Consider the following 14,174-nt stretch of genomic DNA (forward strand, 5'->3'; position numbering starts at 1 on the left):
GCCAGTAAGCCAATTTTGGAATCAATTTGCCAAATTGCCCTGGATCCCATGGACTCTTATCTTCTTGACCAGTCTGCCATACAGGACCTTGTCAAAAGCCTTACTGAAGTCCATGTAGACTACAATTGTACTGCTCTATCTACACACCTAGAAAGCTCTTTGAAAAATTCAATCAGATTTGCTAGACATGATCTCCCCTCACAATGCTAATCTTTGATTAAGCCATTCCTCTCCAAGTGATGATTAATTCTGTTCCTCAGAACTTTTTCCAATAATTTCCCGACTACTGATGGTAGGGAAATTATCCCTTCTTGAATCATGGTAGCATATGAGACATGAGGTTCCTTCCAGTCCTCTGGCACTCTGGTGGCAAGAGAGGATTTGAAAATTAGCATCAGACTCCATACAATTTCATCCCTTGCCTCACACATCAGCCCAGGATACATCTCGTTTTGGCCTGGGGATTCATCCTTCCTTATTTGAAAGAATTACAAATGGTCACATTCTAAAGCTCACGTCCAAACCGGAGTTTTATGAAGCTCTTCCAAAAGAACAGGTGCCATGGGAAGAGGGAAACCAGAAGAAAATAATGAATTGGGATTTTGACCAACACTGTCCTCTTGATGACTGAATGACGTAGAGAAGGTCTGTAATCTGGGACTTGTTGTTCGACTAACAGTGTGTCTTCAGGTTAACTTCCTTCTGACAGAACAACCATGCTCTAATAAACGGTTGACAGGCTTAAGAGGCCAAATGGTCCTTTCCTGCTCTTAGGACGTCCACTCCTTTGCCTGTCTAGTTCACAAGACCCCTGTATCCTTGGATCATTATTTTCAAGTTCAAGACACATGATATTTACACAAAAGTGTTAACTCACAGTAAAATACTTCAGTGCAATTATTATGGTTTTGCATGGACAAGTGTAAACTGAACGTTCCAGGAGCTCCTATGCAAGATCCAGATTTCCAAAGACAGGCTCTCAACAGTAAGTGGACACATGAGCAGCAGGAGAGACATCACCTGAATGAGAGACAGTCTGATTAAGTAGCCGAGTTAAACTCGGGAGCTGACCTTTGAGATGCAGTGGGACAGAGGATACCAGATACTCGAGCTGACCTGTGAGGGAGCAGCGGGCTGAGCAGAGCACTCCAGACCCCCTAAACTCAGGAGCTGACCTGCGAGGGAGCAGAGTGATCCAGCAGTCAACTGGGATCATTAATGAAACGTGGCTACATTTTCCAGCCTAGGTCCCAGCATTCTGGGTGCTTGGTGTCATATGGCAGTAATTAGCTCACCATCGTGTGTGGTTGTGACTGATCCTCATGTTTTCCTTCCCTAATAGGAGAGTCAGGACTCGGGAAATCAACATTGATCAATTCACTCTTCCTGTCAGACCTGTACTCTAAGGAATACCCTGGGCCCTCACACAGAATCAAGAAAACTGTACAGGTGAGTTGCAGCCAGAGAGAGAGAGTGTGTGTGTGCGTCGTGCATGCGCACGGTGTGTTGCGCATCTCTATGCAGTGTGTCTGCATGTCTATATGTGGTGTGTGTGTGTATTGCTATATGCGGTGTGTGTGTATCGCTATATGTGGTGTGTGTGTGTGCGTCTCTATATGCGGTGTGTGTGTGTGCGCATCTCTGGTGTGTGTGTGTGTCTGTACGCAGTGTGTGTGCATGTCTCTACGTGGTGTGCATCTCTACGTGGTGTGTGTATCTGTATACGATGTGTGTCTATGCTGTGTGTGCGCGCCTGGATGCGGTGTGTGCGTGTCTGTGCGCGCGGAGTGTGCGTGTCTGTGCGCGCGGAGTGTGCGTGTCTGTGCGCGCGGAGTGTGCGTGTCTGTGCGCGCGCGCGGAGTGTGCGTGTCTGCGCGCGCGCGCGGAGTGTGCGTGTCTGCGCGCGCGCGCGGAGTGTGCGTGTCTGCGCGCGCGCGCGGAGTGTGCGTGTCTGCGCGCGCGCGCGGAGTGTGCGTGTCTGCGCGCGCGCGCGGAGTGTGCGTGTCTGCGCGCGCGCGGAGTGTGCGTGTCTGCGCGCGGAGTGTGCGTGTCTGCGCGCGCGGAGTGTGCGTGTCTGCGCGCGCGGAGTGTGCGTGTCTGCGCGCGCGCGCGGAGAGTGCGTGTCTGCGCGCGCGCGCGGAGAGTGCGTGTCTGGGCGCGCGCGGAGTGTGCGTGTCTGCGCGCGCGCGCGCGGAGTGTGCGTGTCTGCGCGCGCGCGGAGTGTGCGTGTCTGCGCGCGCGTGTCTGTGCGTGCGTGCGCGCGCGCGCGGAGTGTGCGTGTCTGCGCGCGCGCGCGGAGTGTGCGTGTCTGCGCGCGCGCGCGCGGAGTGTGCGTGTCTGCGCGCGCGCGCGCGGAGTGTGCGTGTCTGCGCGCGCGCGCGCGGAGTGTGCGTGTCTGCGCGCGCGCGCGCGGAGTGTGCGTGTCTGCGCGCGCGCGCGCGGAGTGTGCGTGTCTGCGCGCGCGCGCGCGGAGTGTGCGTGTCTGCGCGTGTCTGCGCGCGCGCGCGCGGAGTGTGCGTGTCTGCGCGCGCGCGCGCGGAGTGTGCGTGTCTGTGCGCGCGCGCGCGCGCGGAGTGTGCGTGTCTGCGCGCGCGGAGTGTGCGTGTCTGCGCGCGCGCGGAGTGTGCGTGTCTGCGCGCGCGCGCGGAGTGTGCGTGTCTGCGCGCGCGCGCGCGGAGTGTGCGTGTCTGCGCGCGCGCGGAGTGTGCGTGTCTGCGCGCGCGCGCGCGGAGTGTGCGTGTCTGCGCGCGCGCGCGGAGTGTGCGTGTCTGCGCGCGCGCGCGCGGAGTGTGCGTTTCTGCGCGCGCGCGCGGAGTGTGCGTTTCTGTGCGCGCGCGGAGTGTGCGTTTCTGTGCGCGCGCGGAGTGTGCGTGTCTGCGCGCGCGGAGTGTGCGTGTCTGTGCGCGCGGAGTGTGCGTGTCTGTGCGCGCGGAGTGTGCGTGTCTGTGCGCGTGGAGTGTGCGTGTCTGCGCGCGCGCGGAGTGTGCGTGTCTGCGCGCGCGCGCGCGGAGTGTGCGTGTCCGCGCGCGCGCGGAGTGTGCGTGTCTGCGCGCGCGCGGAGTGTGCGTGTCTGCGCGCGCGCGCGCGCGGAGTGTGCGTGTCTGCGCGCGCGCGCGCGGAGTGTGCGTGTCTGCGCGCGCGCGCGCGGAGTGTGCGTGTCTGCGCGCGCGCGCGCGCGGAGTGTGCGTGTCTGCGCGCGCGCGGAGTGTGCGTGTGTGCACGCGCGCGGAGTGTGCGTGTCTGCGCGCGCGGAGTGTGCGTGTCTGCGCGCGCGGGATGTGCGTGTCTGCGCGCGCGGAGTGTGCGTGTCTGCGCGCGCGCGCGCGCAGTGTGCGTGTCTGCGCGCGCGCGCGCGGAGTGTGCGTGTCTGCGCGCGCGCGCGCGGAGTGTGCGTGTCTGCGCGCGCGCGCGCGGAGTGTGCGTGTCTGCGCGCGCGCGCGCGGAGTGTGCGTGTCTGCGCGCGCGCGCGCGGAGTGTGCGTGTCTGCGCGCGCGCGCGCGGAGTGTGCGTGTCTGCGCGCGCGCGCGCGGAGTGTGCGTGTCTGCGCGCGCGGAGTGTGCGTGTCTGCGCGCGGAGTGTGCGTGTCTGCGCGCGCACGCGCGGAGTGTGCGTGTCTGCGCGCGCGCGCGCGGATTGTGCGTGTCTGCGCGCGCGCGCGGAGTGTGCGTGTCTGCGCGCCCGCGCGCGGAGTGTGCGTGTCTGCGCGCGCGCGCGCGGAGTGTGCGTGTCTGCGCGCGCGCGGAGTGTGCGTGTCTGCGCGCGCGGAGTGTGCGTGTCCGCGCGCATGTCGGTGCAGGTGTCTGCTGTCTGTGTGTGCGCGCCTGTATGTGTGCTGTGTGTGTTTGTGTATGCTGTGTGTGTGTGGTGTGTATGCTCTGTATGGTGTGTGTGTGCTGTGCGTGTGTGCTGTGTGTTGTGTGTGTGCGTATGCGGTGTGTGTGCGTGTGCTGTGTGCGCTGTGTGCCATGCGCGCGTGCCTTAATGCTCTGTGTGAGTGTCTGTATGCCGTGCGTGTGTGTCTGCGCGTGGCGCCCTCGCGCATGTGTATATGTCTGTACACGGCGTGAGTGTGTGTCTATACGTGGTGTGTGTGTGTGCCTGTTCATGGCCTGGTTGTGTGTGTAGCTGTAAGCGGCCTGTGTATATGTCTGTACGCGGCTTGTGTGCGTGTGTCCATACGAGGTGTGTTTGTGTGTGTCTGTATGCGGTGTGTGTATGTGTGCTGTGTGTATCTGTGCGGTATGTGTCTGTGTGCGGAGTGTGTGTGTGTGTCTGTGCGATGTGTGTGTTTGTCTGTGTGTGGAGTGTGTATGTGTGTGTCTGTGTGCGTTGTTAGTGTGTGTCTGTGTGCAGTGTGTGTGGTGTGTGTTTGCCTGGGTGTGTGTCTTTGTGTGCAGTGTGGGTGGGTATTTGTCAGTCTCTGTGCGGTGTGTGTCTCTAATTGCTGTGTGTGCACGTGTCTGTATGTCCTGTGTGTGTGTCTGTATGCCGTGTGTGTGTGTCTGTATGCCGTGTGTGTATCTGCATGCTGTATGTATGTGTGTCTGTACGTGGCACGTGTGTGTGTCTGTACGTGGCCTTTGTGTGTGTCTGTGTGTGGAGTTTGTGTGGTGTCTGTGTATGGTGTGCGGTGTGTGTCTTGTGTATGTGCGCTGTGTGCATCTGTGGTGTGTGTCTGAACAGAGTGTGTGTGTGTCTGTGTGCATTGTTAGTGTATGTGTGTGTCTGTGCAGTGTGTCTATGTGCGGTGTGTGTCTCTGTGGTCTGTGTGTGGTTTGTGTGTGTAGTGTGGGTGTCTGTGTGCATTATTCGTGTGGGTGTGTGTCTTGTCTGTGCGTGGATATCTCTTGACTGTGCGTGGGTGTGTCTCTTGTCTGTGTGCAGTGTGGGTGGGTGTGGAATGCGGTGTATTTGTCTGTCTCTGTACGGTGTGTGTGTCTATGCTGTGTGTGTGTGTGTGTATGTGTACGGTCTTTGTGTGTGTACGTGTCTGTATGCTGTGTGTGTGTGCGGTATGTCTGCGCGGTGTGTGTGTCTGCGGTGTGTGTTTGTGTGCGGTGTGTGGGTCTGTGTATGGTGTGTGTGTGTCTGTGTGCATTGTTGGTGTGTGTCTTATCTGTGTGCAGTGTGTGGGTGGGTGTGGGATGCGGTGTATTTGTCTGTCTCTATGGCGGTGTGTGTGTCTCTAATTGCTGTGCATGTGTGTGTCTGTATGCTGTACGTATGTCTGCATGCTGTGTCTCTATATGCTGTGTGTGTCTGCATGCTGTGTGTCTGTGCGTGGTGTGTGTGTCTGTATGCTGTGTATATGTGTGTCTGTACGTGGCTGTATGTGTGTATGCGGTGTCTGTATGCTGTGTATATGTGTGTCTGTACGTGGCTGTATGTGTGTATGCGGTGTCTGTATGCTGTGTCTGTACGTGGCCTTTGTGTGTGTGTGTGGAATGTGTCTGTGTGTGGAATGTGTCTGTGTGTGGAGTGTGTATGTGTCTGCGGGGTGTATATGTGTGCGGAGTGTGTGTGTCTGAGCGGAGTGTGTGTGTCTGAGCGGAGTGTGTGTGTCTGAGCGCGTTGTCTGTGTGCAGTGTGGGTGGGGGTGGAATGCGGTGTATTTGTTTGTCTCAGTACGGTGTGTGTGCATCTCTAATTGCTGTGTGTATGTGTGTCTGTATGCTGTCTGTGTGTCTGCATGCTCTGTGTGTGTCTGTATGCTATGCATGTGTGTACCTGTATGCTGTGCGTGTTTCTGCATGCTGTGTGTGTGTGTATGTGGCATGTGTGTGTGTCTGTACGTGGCCCTTGTGTGTCTGTACAGTGTGTGTGTCTGTGCAGTGTGTCTGTGCGGAGTGTGGCTGTGTGTGGAGTGTACGTGTGTGCGGTGTGCCTGTGTGTGATGTATGTGTGTGCGGTCTGTCTGTGTGCAGCGTGTGTGCGGCGTGTGTTTGTGTTTGCCCATGTGGAGTCTGTGTGTGGTGTGTGTGCTTGTGTGGTGTGTGTGTACACGGTGTGTGTTTGTGTGTCTTTGTGCCTGTATGCGGTGTGTGTATGGATGGATGTCTTGTCTGTGTGCGATGGGTGTCTGTCTTGTCTGTGCGGTGTGGAATGCAGTGTATTTTTCTGTCTGTGCGGTATGTGAATGTCTCTAATTATTGTGTGTGCGCGTGTCTGTATGCTGTGTATGTGTGTTTGTATGCTGTGTGTGTGTTTGTATGCTGTGTGCATGTGTGTGTCAGTGTGTCTCTATGCTGTGTGCGTGTGTGTGGCTGTATACTGTGTGCGTGTGTGTTTGCGCGTGCCTGGATGCTGAGTATGTGTATCTGGATGCTGGGAAAAACCTTTCTGATGTGGAGATGCCGGCGTTGGACTGGGGTAAGCACAGTAAGAAGTCTCACAACACCAGGTTAAAGTCCAACAGGTTTATTTGGTAGCAAATACCATAAGCTTTCGGAGCAATGCTCCTTCGTCAGATGGAGTGGTCTCTGTTCTCCAACAGTGCACAGACACAGAAATCAAGTTACAGAATACTAATTAGAATGCAAATCTCTACAGCCAGCCAGGTCTTAAAGGTACAGATAATGTGGGTGGAGGGAGCATTCAACACAGGTTAAAGAGATGTGTATTGTCTCCAGACAGAACAGCTGGTGAGATTATGCAAGACCAGGGGCAAGCTGTGGGGGTTACTGACAATGTGACATAAATCCAACATCCCGGTTTATAAACTACTATAGCCAGTACAGATATTGGCCTCACCATTGGCATCATTCCAGGTCACATCCAGCCTCTGTAGTACTTGGATACTTTTTAAATAGTTGTCTCAGTGGTGTTTATCTCTCTTTGATTCCAGGTTGAAAAAGTAAATGTTCTGGTTAAAGAAGGAGGTGTGCAGCTCACACTGACTATTGTCGACACCCCAGGGTTTGGAGATGCAGTGGACAACAGTAACTGGTAGGTCCAGAATTTGTCTGCAAAAAGATGAAACATTCAACATTTAGCCTGTTTGCTCGTCCCAGGTTCCCTCCACTTGCTGAGATACTTAGGGTGGGATTTTCCAGCTGCGTCTCCCCAAAACCAAAAAATTCCATTCGAGGTCAACAGACCTTTCCATGGTCCGTCCCTCTCCTGCTACCATTCCCGTGACATGCGGAACGGTAAAATTCGCTCCTGAACCGTTCCAATATGTAAAATATCCAACTAAACAGATACAGGCATTCTGGGCTATATCTCAGAGTGAAGACATTTGATTTCTCATCCCTCTGTAATTAAGTTAGCATCAATCATAAAGAAAAAAATTGCTGTTCCTCCATAGGTCCTTTCTAAACACAGTTTACATCTTTTCCCACTGCTCAGTTTTTAAAGTATTAATTGTGTTAGTGTCAGATTTTGGATACAAGTCTTCATCATCTGTATTTTTGGCACTGGATACAGGACAGTCATCATACCAGTGCAAATAAACAGGAAGTTCAGAAGTTCTTACACTGCATTGTTCCTTGAGTGTTTGCTTGTACTTCAATCTTCAATTTGTCAGTGTCTTTCCATTGGAATTGTCAGTGGTAGAGTTTCTTTTTCATAGCCTTTCTTTAAGAATATGACATCCAGATCTAACCACATATTTTGACCAGAGACAACACAAACAAGAGCCAGTTTGTAAACCATGCTCCAGATCTCTTTTTTTATGTCTGACACTTCAGACTGCACCCACTGTTTGGTTCACTATCTATGATTCTAGGAAGTCTGAATGCAGTTAGTAAAGAATATCATTCAATGTGGTCAATCACCTGAGGGATATTTATCAGTGCCCGGCACACTATTAATAATATCAACTGTTCAAATGTGGCGAACAAATCCGTGTCTTACAGTGTTATCTTCTATTTTTAACATTCGTCCTGTGGTCCATAAGAAATCTGCCTGGGACACCATTTGCCCCGTAACTTTGCCAGACCAGAACTCTGAAATCTGGAAAGACCAAGGGGGCGATTCTTCCAGCCCACTGCGCTGCATGGGTGTTTCGCAGGCTCTATGCTGGGTGCCACTACCTCCGTGAGTCTCCAAGCACCGGATTTCTGGCACCGTCATCTCTGCACCAGAAGCCAGTGCGGAGCTACATAATTTATTTAAATAAACATTTAAATCTATTTACCATATCAAAGAACAAAGAACAATACAGCACAGGAACAGGCCCTTCGGCCCTCCAAGCCCGCGCCCCTCCCCGGTCCAGGATTGAATCCTGAATCCAGGATCCCCGCCCAATTTTCCAGCCTATCTACATACCAATATCCTATCCACCGAGCTGTCCCTCACAGCTACGATGCTTTGTTCATCACAACCTATTAACTCACCCCCACCCCCCCCATTCCAGACCATGTGATCTCCAGGGAGAGGCGAAAACCCAGAGTGAAAACCCCAGGGCCAATATGGGGAAAAAAATCTGGGAAATTCCTCTCCGACCCCCTGAGGCGATCGAAACGAGTCCAGGAGATCACAATGGCCCTGATCGGAAAATGCTTCCCAACCCTAGTCATTTCCACTTCCACGAACACCATATGAATTCCCTGCCCCCGAGACAGGTTCCCAACTATCTGCAGTCTCGCTCTGTACTGGCACCAGCAAGATGATCATAGAATGAAGCCTTGAAACGAGAAACAAGGAACAATTAGCCCGCGCCGCTCCCTGGTCCAAACTAGACCACTCTTTTGTATCCCTCCATTCCCACTCCGTTCATATAGCTGTCTAGATAAGTCTTAAACGTTCCCAGTGTGTCCGCCTCCACCACCTTGCCCGGCAACACATTCCAGGCCCCCACGACCCTCTGTGTGAAATATGTCCTTCTGATATCTGTGTTAAACCTCCCCCCCTTCACCTTGAACCTATGACCCCTCGTGAACGTCACCACCGACCCGGGGAAAAGCTTCCCACCGTTCACCCTATCTATGCCTTTCATAATTTTATACACCTCTATTAAGTCTCCCCTCATCCTCCGTCTTTCCAAGGAGAACAACCCCAGTTTCCCCAATCTCTCCTCATAACCAAGCCCCTCCATACCAGGCAACATCCTGGTAAACCTCCTCTGTACTCTCTCCAAAGCCTCCACGTCCTTCTGGTAGTGTGGCGACCAGAACTGGACGCAGTATTCCAAATGCGGCCGAACCAACGTTCTATACATCTGCAACATCAGACCCCAACTCTTATACTCTATGCCCCGTCCTATAAAGGCAAGCATGCCATATGCCTTCTTCACCACCTTCTCCACCTGTGACGTCACCTTCAAAGATCTGTGGACTTGCACACCCAGGTCCCTCTGCGTCTCTACACCCTTTATGGTTCTTCCATTTATCGTGTAGCTCCTCCCTACATTATTCCCACCAAAATGCATCACTTCGCATTTATCAGGATTGAACTCCATCTGCCATTTCCTTGCCCAAATTTCCAGCCTATCTATATCCTTCTGTAGCCTCTGACAATGTTCCTCACTATCTGCAAGTCCTGCCAGTTTTGTGTCGTCCGCAAACTTACTGATCACCCCAGTTACTCCTTCTTCCAGATCATTTATATAAATCACAAACAGCAGAGGTCCCAATACAGAGCCCTGCGGTAAACCACTAGTCACAGGCCTCCAGCCGGAAAAAGACCCTTCCACTACCACCCTCTGTCTTCTATGACCAAGCCAGTTCTCCACCCATCTAGCCACCTCCCCCTTTATCCCATGGGATCCAACCTTTTTCACTAGCCTACCATGAGGGACTTTGTCAAACGCTTTACTAAAGTCCATATAGACAACATCCACGGCCCTTCCTTCTTTAACCATTTTGGTCACTTCTTCAAAAAACTGACTGTGTGGCTTTTGCTACCAAATAAACCTGTTGGGCTTTAACCTGGTATTGTTAAACTTCTTACTGTCAAAAAACACCACCAGGTTAGTGAGGCATGACCTCCCTCTCACAAAACCATGTTGACTATCGTTAATGAGTTTAATCCTTTCTAAATGCGTATACATCCTATCTCTAAGAATCTTCTCCAACAACTTCCCCACCACGGACGTCAAGCTCACCGGCCTATAATTACCCGGGTTATCCTTCCTACCCTTCTTAAATAACGGGACCACATTAGCTATCCTCCAATCCTCTGGGACCTCACCTGCGTCCAGTGACGAGACAAAGATTTGCGTCAGAGGCCCAACGATTTCACCTCTCGTCTCCCTGAGCAGCCTTGGATAGATTCCACCAGGCCCTGGGGATTTGGCAGTCTTTATATTCTCTAACAAACCTAACACTTCCTCCTTTGTAATGGAGATTTTCTCCAACGGTTCAACACTCCCCTCAGAGACACTCCCAGTCAACACATCCCTCTCCTTTGTGAATACCGACGCAATGTATTCATTTAGGATCTCCCCTACTTCTTTGGGCTCCAAGCATAAGTCCCCACTTTTGTCCCTGAGAGGTCCGATTTTTTCCCTGACAACCCTTTTGTTCCTAACGTATGAATAAAATGCCTTGGGATTCTCCTTAATCCTGTCTGCCAAGAACATTTCGTGACCCCTTTTTGCTCTTCTAATTCCCCGTTTGAGTACTTTCCTACTTTCATTGTACTCCTCCAGAGCTCCCTCCGTTTTTAGCTGCTTGGACCTAACATACGCCTCTCTTTTCCTTTTGACCAGTCCCTCAATTTCCCTGGTTATCCACGGTTCTCTAATCCTACCCTTCCTATCCTTTTTAACAGGCACATGCTTGTCCTGTAGCCCTAACAACCGTTCCTTAAAAGACTGCCACATACCAGATGTGGATTTACCCTCAAACAGCCTCTCCCAATCAAGAACTGCCAATTTCTGCCTGATCCCAATAAAGTTAGCCTTCCCCCAATCCAACACCTTACCCTTGGGACACCACTCATCCTTTTCCATCACTATCCTAAAGCTAACAGAATTGTGGTCACTATTTGCCACATGTTCCCCAACCAAAACTTTGAAGACCTGACCGGGCTCATTCCCCAGTACCAGGTCCAGTATAGCCCCCTCTCTAGTTGGGCTGTCCACATATTGTTCCAACGAACCCTCCTGTACACATTTTACAAATTCCTCCCCATCCAGAGTCCCTGCCCTCAGCGATTTCCAGTCTATACCAGGGAAATTGAAGTCTCCCACTACAACAACCCTATATTTCCTGCACCTATCCAGTATCTCCTGACATATCCATTCTTCCACTTCCCTTGGGCTGTTGGGGGGCCTGTAGTACACCCCCAACATAGTGACTGCGCCTTTCCTGTTTCTAAGCTCCACCCAGAGTGACTCGCTACACGACTCCTCCGAATTGTCCTCCCTCTGCACCGCTGTAATATGCTCTCCAACCAATACCGCTACTCCCCCACCTCTTTTGGCCCTTCCTCTGTCTCGCCTAAAACACTTGTACCGTGGAATATTCAGCTGCCAGTCCTGTCCCTCTTTCAACCAAGTCTCTGTCACCGCAACCACATCCAAATTCCTCGTGCGCATTAAGGCCCCAAGTTCGTCTGTTTTACCTGCTACGCTCCTTGCTTTGAAGTATAAGCACTCCAGACCCCCAGGCTCAGTGAGGTCGTCCTCCCCCAGAGTGCTCTTCTTCTTTGCCAGCCTTGTCCCAGCCCCAAGCTCGTCCCCAGCCACCACACTTATAGACATAATAGTTTGATCCCCATCCCCCTGCCATACTAGTTTAAACCCCCCCGAACTGCACTAGCAAAGCTCCCAGCCAGGATATTTGTGCCCTTCCAACTTAGTTGTGACCCCTCCCTCTTGTACAGGTGCCATCCTCTCCTGAAAACCTCCCATTGGTCTATGAAAATAAAGCCCTCCCTCCTGGACCAGTCCTTTAGCCAGGCATTCATTTGTACCAACTCCCTATTCTTAGCCTCACTGGCACGAGGCATTGGGAGCAGCCCAGAGATGGCCACCCTAGTGACCCTACTTTTTAACCTATTTCCCAACTCCCTGAATTGCTCTCTTAGGACTCTTCCTATCTACGTCATTTCCACCAATGTGTATAATGACATCCGTTTCTTTATCTTCTCCTTTTAATATGCCTCCTATCCGCTCGGAGACATCCGTGACCCCAGCACCAGGTAGGCAGACTACCATCCTGGAGTCCCGTTCGCCCCCACAGAATCGCCTGTCTGTGCCTCTAACTGATGCATCCCCCACCACTATCGCTCTCCTAACCCCTCTCTTCCCTTTCCGGGCCACAGAGCCTGACTGTGTGCCAGTGACCTGGTCACTGTGTCTTACCCCTGGAGAGGCACACTCCTCCACACTATCTAAAACAATGTACCTGTTTTGGAGTGGGACAACCACAGGTGACCCCTCTTCTAACTGTCCACTCCCCTCCCCTCTCACACCTGTCACCAAGCCCTTCCTATTTTGAGAGACCACCACTGGAGTCCTCCCTTGTACTTTACCCTTCTGCCCTTTACTCCTCCTAACTGTGACCCATGTGTCATTCTCCCGATGCCCCGGTGTAACTAGTTGCCTATAACTGCTGTCAATTTTTCTCCCATTTTCCCTGACTAGGCTAAGGTCAGCGATCTGCAGCTCCAGTTCCCTGACACGGTCCCTCAAGAGCTGCAGTTCCACGCACCTGGCACATATGTGAACCTCTGGGAAGCTAGGTGTTTGCAGGAACTCCCACATCCCACATCGGAAGCACTGAACTGGCCGATCACTCATACCTGCCCTTATCCTTTATAGGGTTGGGTAAAAAATAACTAGCCCTGCCTCGCCCTTTCAGCCTAAGCCCTGTGAGCCAAAGCCCTTATAGTGCACACTCTGCTACCCACTCACTCAAGCCCTGTGAGCCAAAGCCCTTATAGTGCACACTCTGCTACCCACTCACTCAAGCCCTGTGAGCCAAAGCCCTTATAGTGCACACTCTGCTACCCACTCACTCCACTGCCCGCTCCCGACGCTGCCCGCCGTATAGTGCAGACGGCTTTTTATGCTCCCGGCGAACCCCCCAAGTAACTGCCTTTTATACTAAGACTCAACCTCCCAGAATCCCCTTCAGCTGACCTCACTTCCTCAATTCAAAACCCTGAAAAAAGCCCGCGAAATATACTAGGAATACCCTTAAATGAATAAATGAATAATTAAATCACTTCTTAGCTTACTCTCAGCACTCCTGCTAAGACTCTCTCCCCCAGTCTCACTCCAGTTAAACAAAGAGGTTTAATCATTAGCAGGCCCAGGACTGAAGTTTTGGGGCCCGCCAGCATCTCCCGCCACCCTCCTAGGGGAGTGAAGGGGGAGCCCATCGAGGCCCCCAGAGGGTCGGGGGTGTCCCCTGGGCATTGCCACCTTGGCAGTGCCAGCCTGGGCACCCTGGCACTGCACAAGGGGCAATGTGCCAATGCCCAGGGGGCACCTTGGCACTGCCCATCTCAAGGGGCAGGGCCTAATGGGGGCAGAGCCTCTTGGAGGAGATTGGTGGGGGGTCCCACTGCCACTCTGCAATTGGGCTGGGTGAGAAAGGGAGGGAGACCAGCGATTGGAGCTGACCTTTGGGGTGGGGGTCACGCTGCCGCTGCGGGGATAGAAACATAGAAAAACTACAGCACAAAACAGGCCCTTCGGCCCCACAAGTTGTGCCGAACATATCCCTACCTTTTAGGCCTACCTATAACTCTCCATCCTATTAAGTCCCATGTACTTATTCAGGAGTCTCTTAAAAGACCCTATTGAGTTTGCCTCCCCACCACTGACGGCAGCCGATTCCACTCGCCCACCACCCTCTGTGTGAAAAACTTACCCCGAACATTTCCCCAGTACCTACCCCCCAGCACCTTAAACCTGTGTCCTCTCGTAGCAGCCATTTCCACCCTGGGAAAAAGCTTCTGAGAGTCCACCCGATCTATGCCTCTCAACATCTTATATACCTCAATAAGGTCTCCTCTCATCCTACGTCTCTCCAAGAAGAAAAGACCGAGCTCCCTCAGCCTATCCTCATAAGGCATGCCACTCAATCCAGGCAACATCCTTGTAAATCTCCTCTGCACCCTTTCAATCTTTTCCACATCCTTCCTGTAATGAGGCAACCAGAACTGAGCACAGTACTCCAAGTGGGGTCTGACGAGGGTCTTATATAGCTGCATCATTATCCCCGGACTCCTAAACTCAATCCCTCGATTGATAAAGGCCAGCACACCATATGCCTTCT

General features: G+C 52.7%; 1 protein-coding gene across 1 annotated transcript in view; it reads left to right on the forward strand.

Moving 5' to 3' along the window:
* The window catches only part of LOC144492774 (septin-7-like), a 121,699-nt gene that overhangs the window by 41,716 nt on the left and 65,809 nt on the right, over nt 1–14,174 (forward strand). Inside the window, exons 3-4 of the mRNA XM_078211192.1 lie at nt 1,343–1,449; nt 6,845–6,945. Of these exons, the coding sequence (XP_078067318.1) occupies nt 1,343–1,449; nt 6,845–6,945 (208 nt within the window). The remainder of the gene's footprint in view (nt 1–1,342; nt 1,450–6,844; nt 6,946–14,174) is intronic.

The sequence above is a fragment of the Mustelus asterias genome, chromosome 4 (assembly GCF_964213995.1).
Source record: "Mustelus asterias chromosome 4, sMusAst1.hap1.1, whole genome shotgun sequence".
Lineage (NCBI taxonomy): Eukaryota > Metazoa > Chordata > Chondrichthyes > Carcharhiniformes > Triakidae > Mustelus > Mustelus asterias.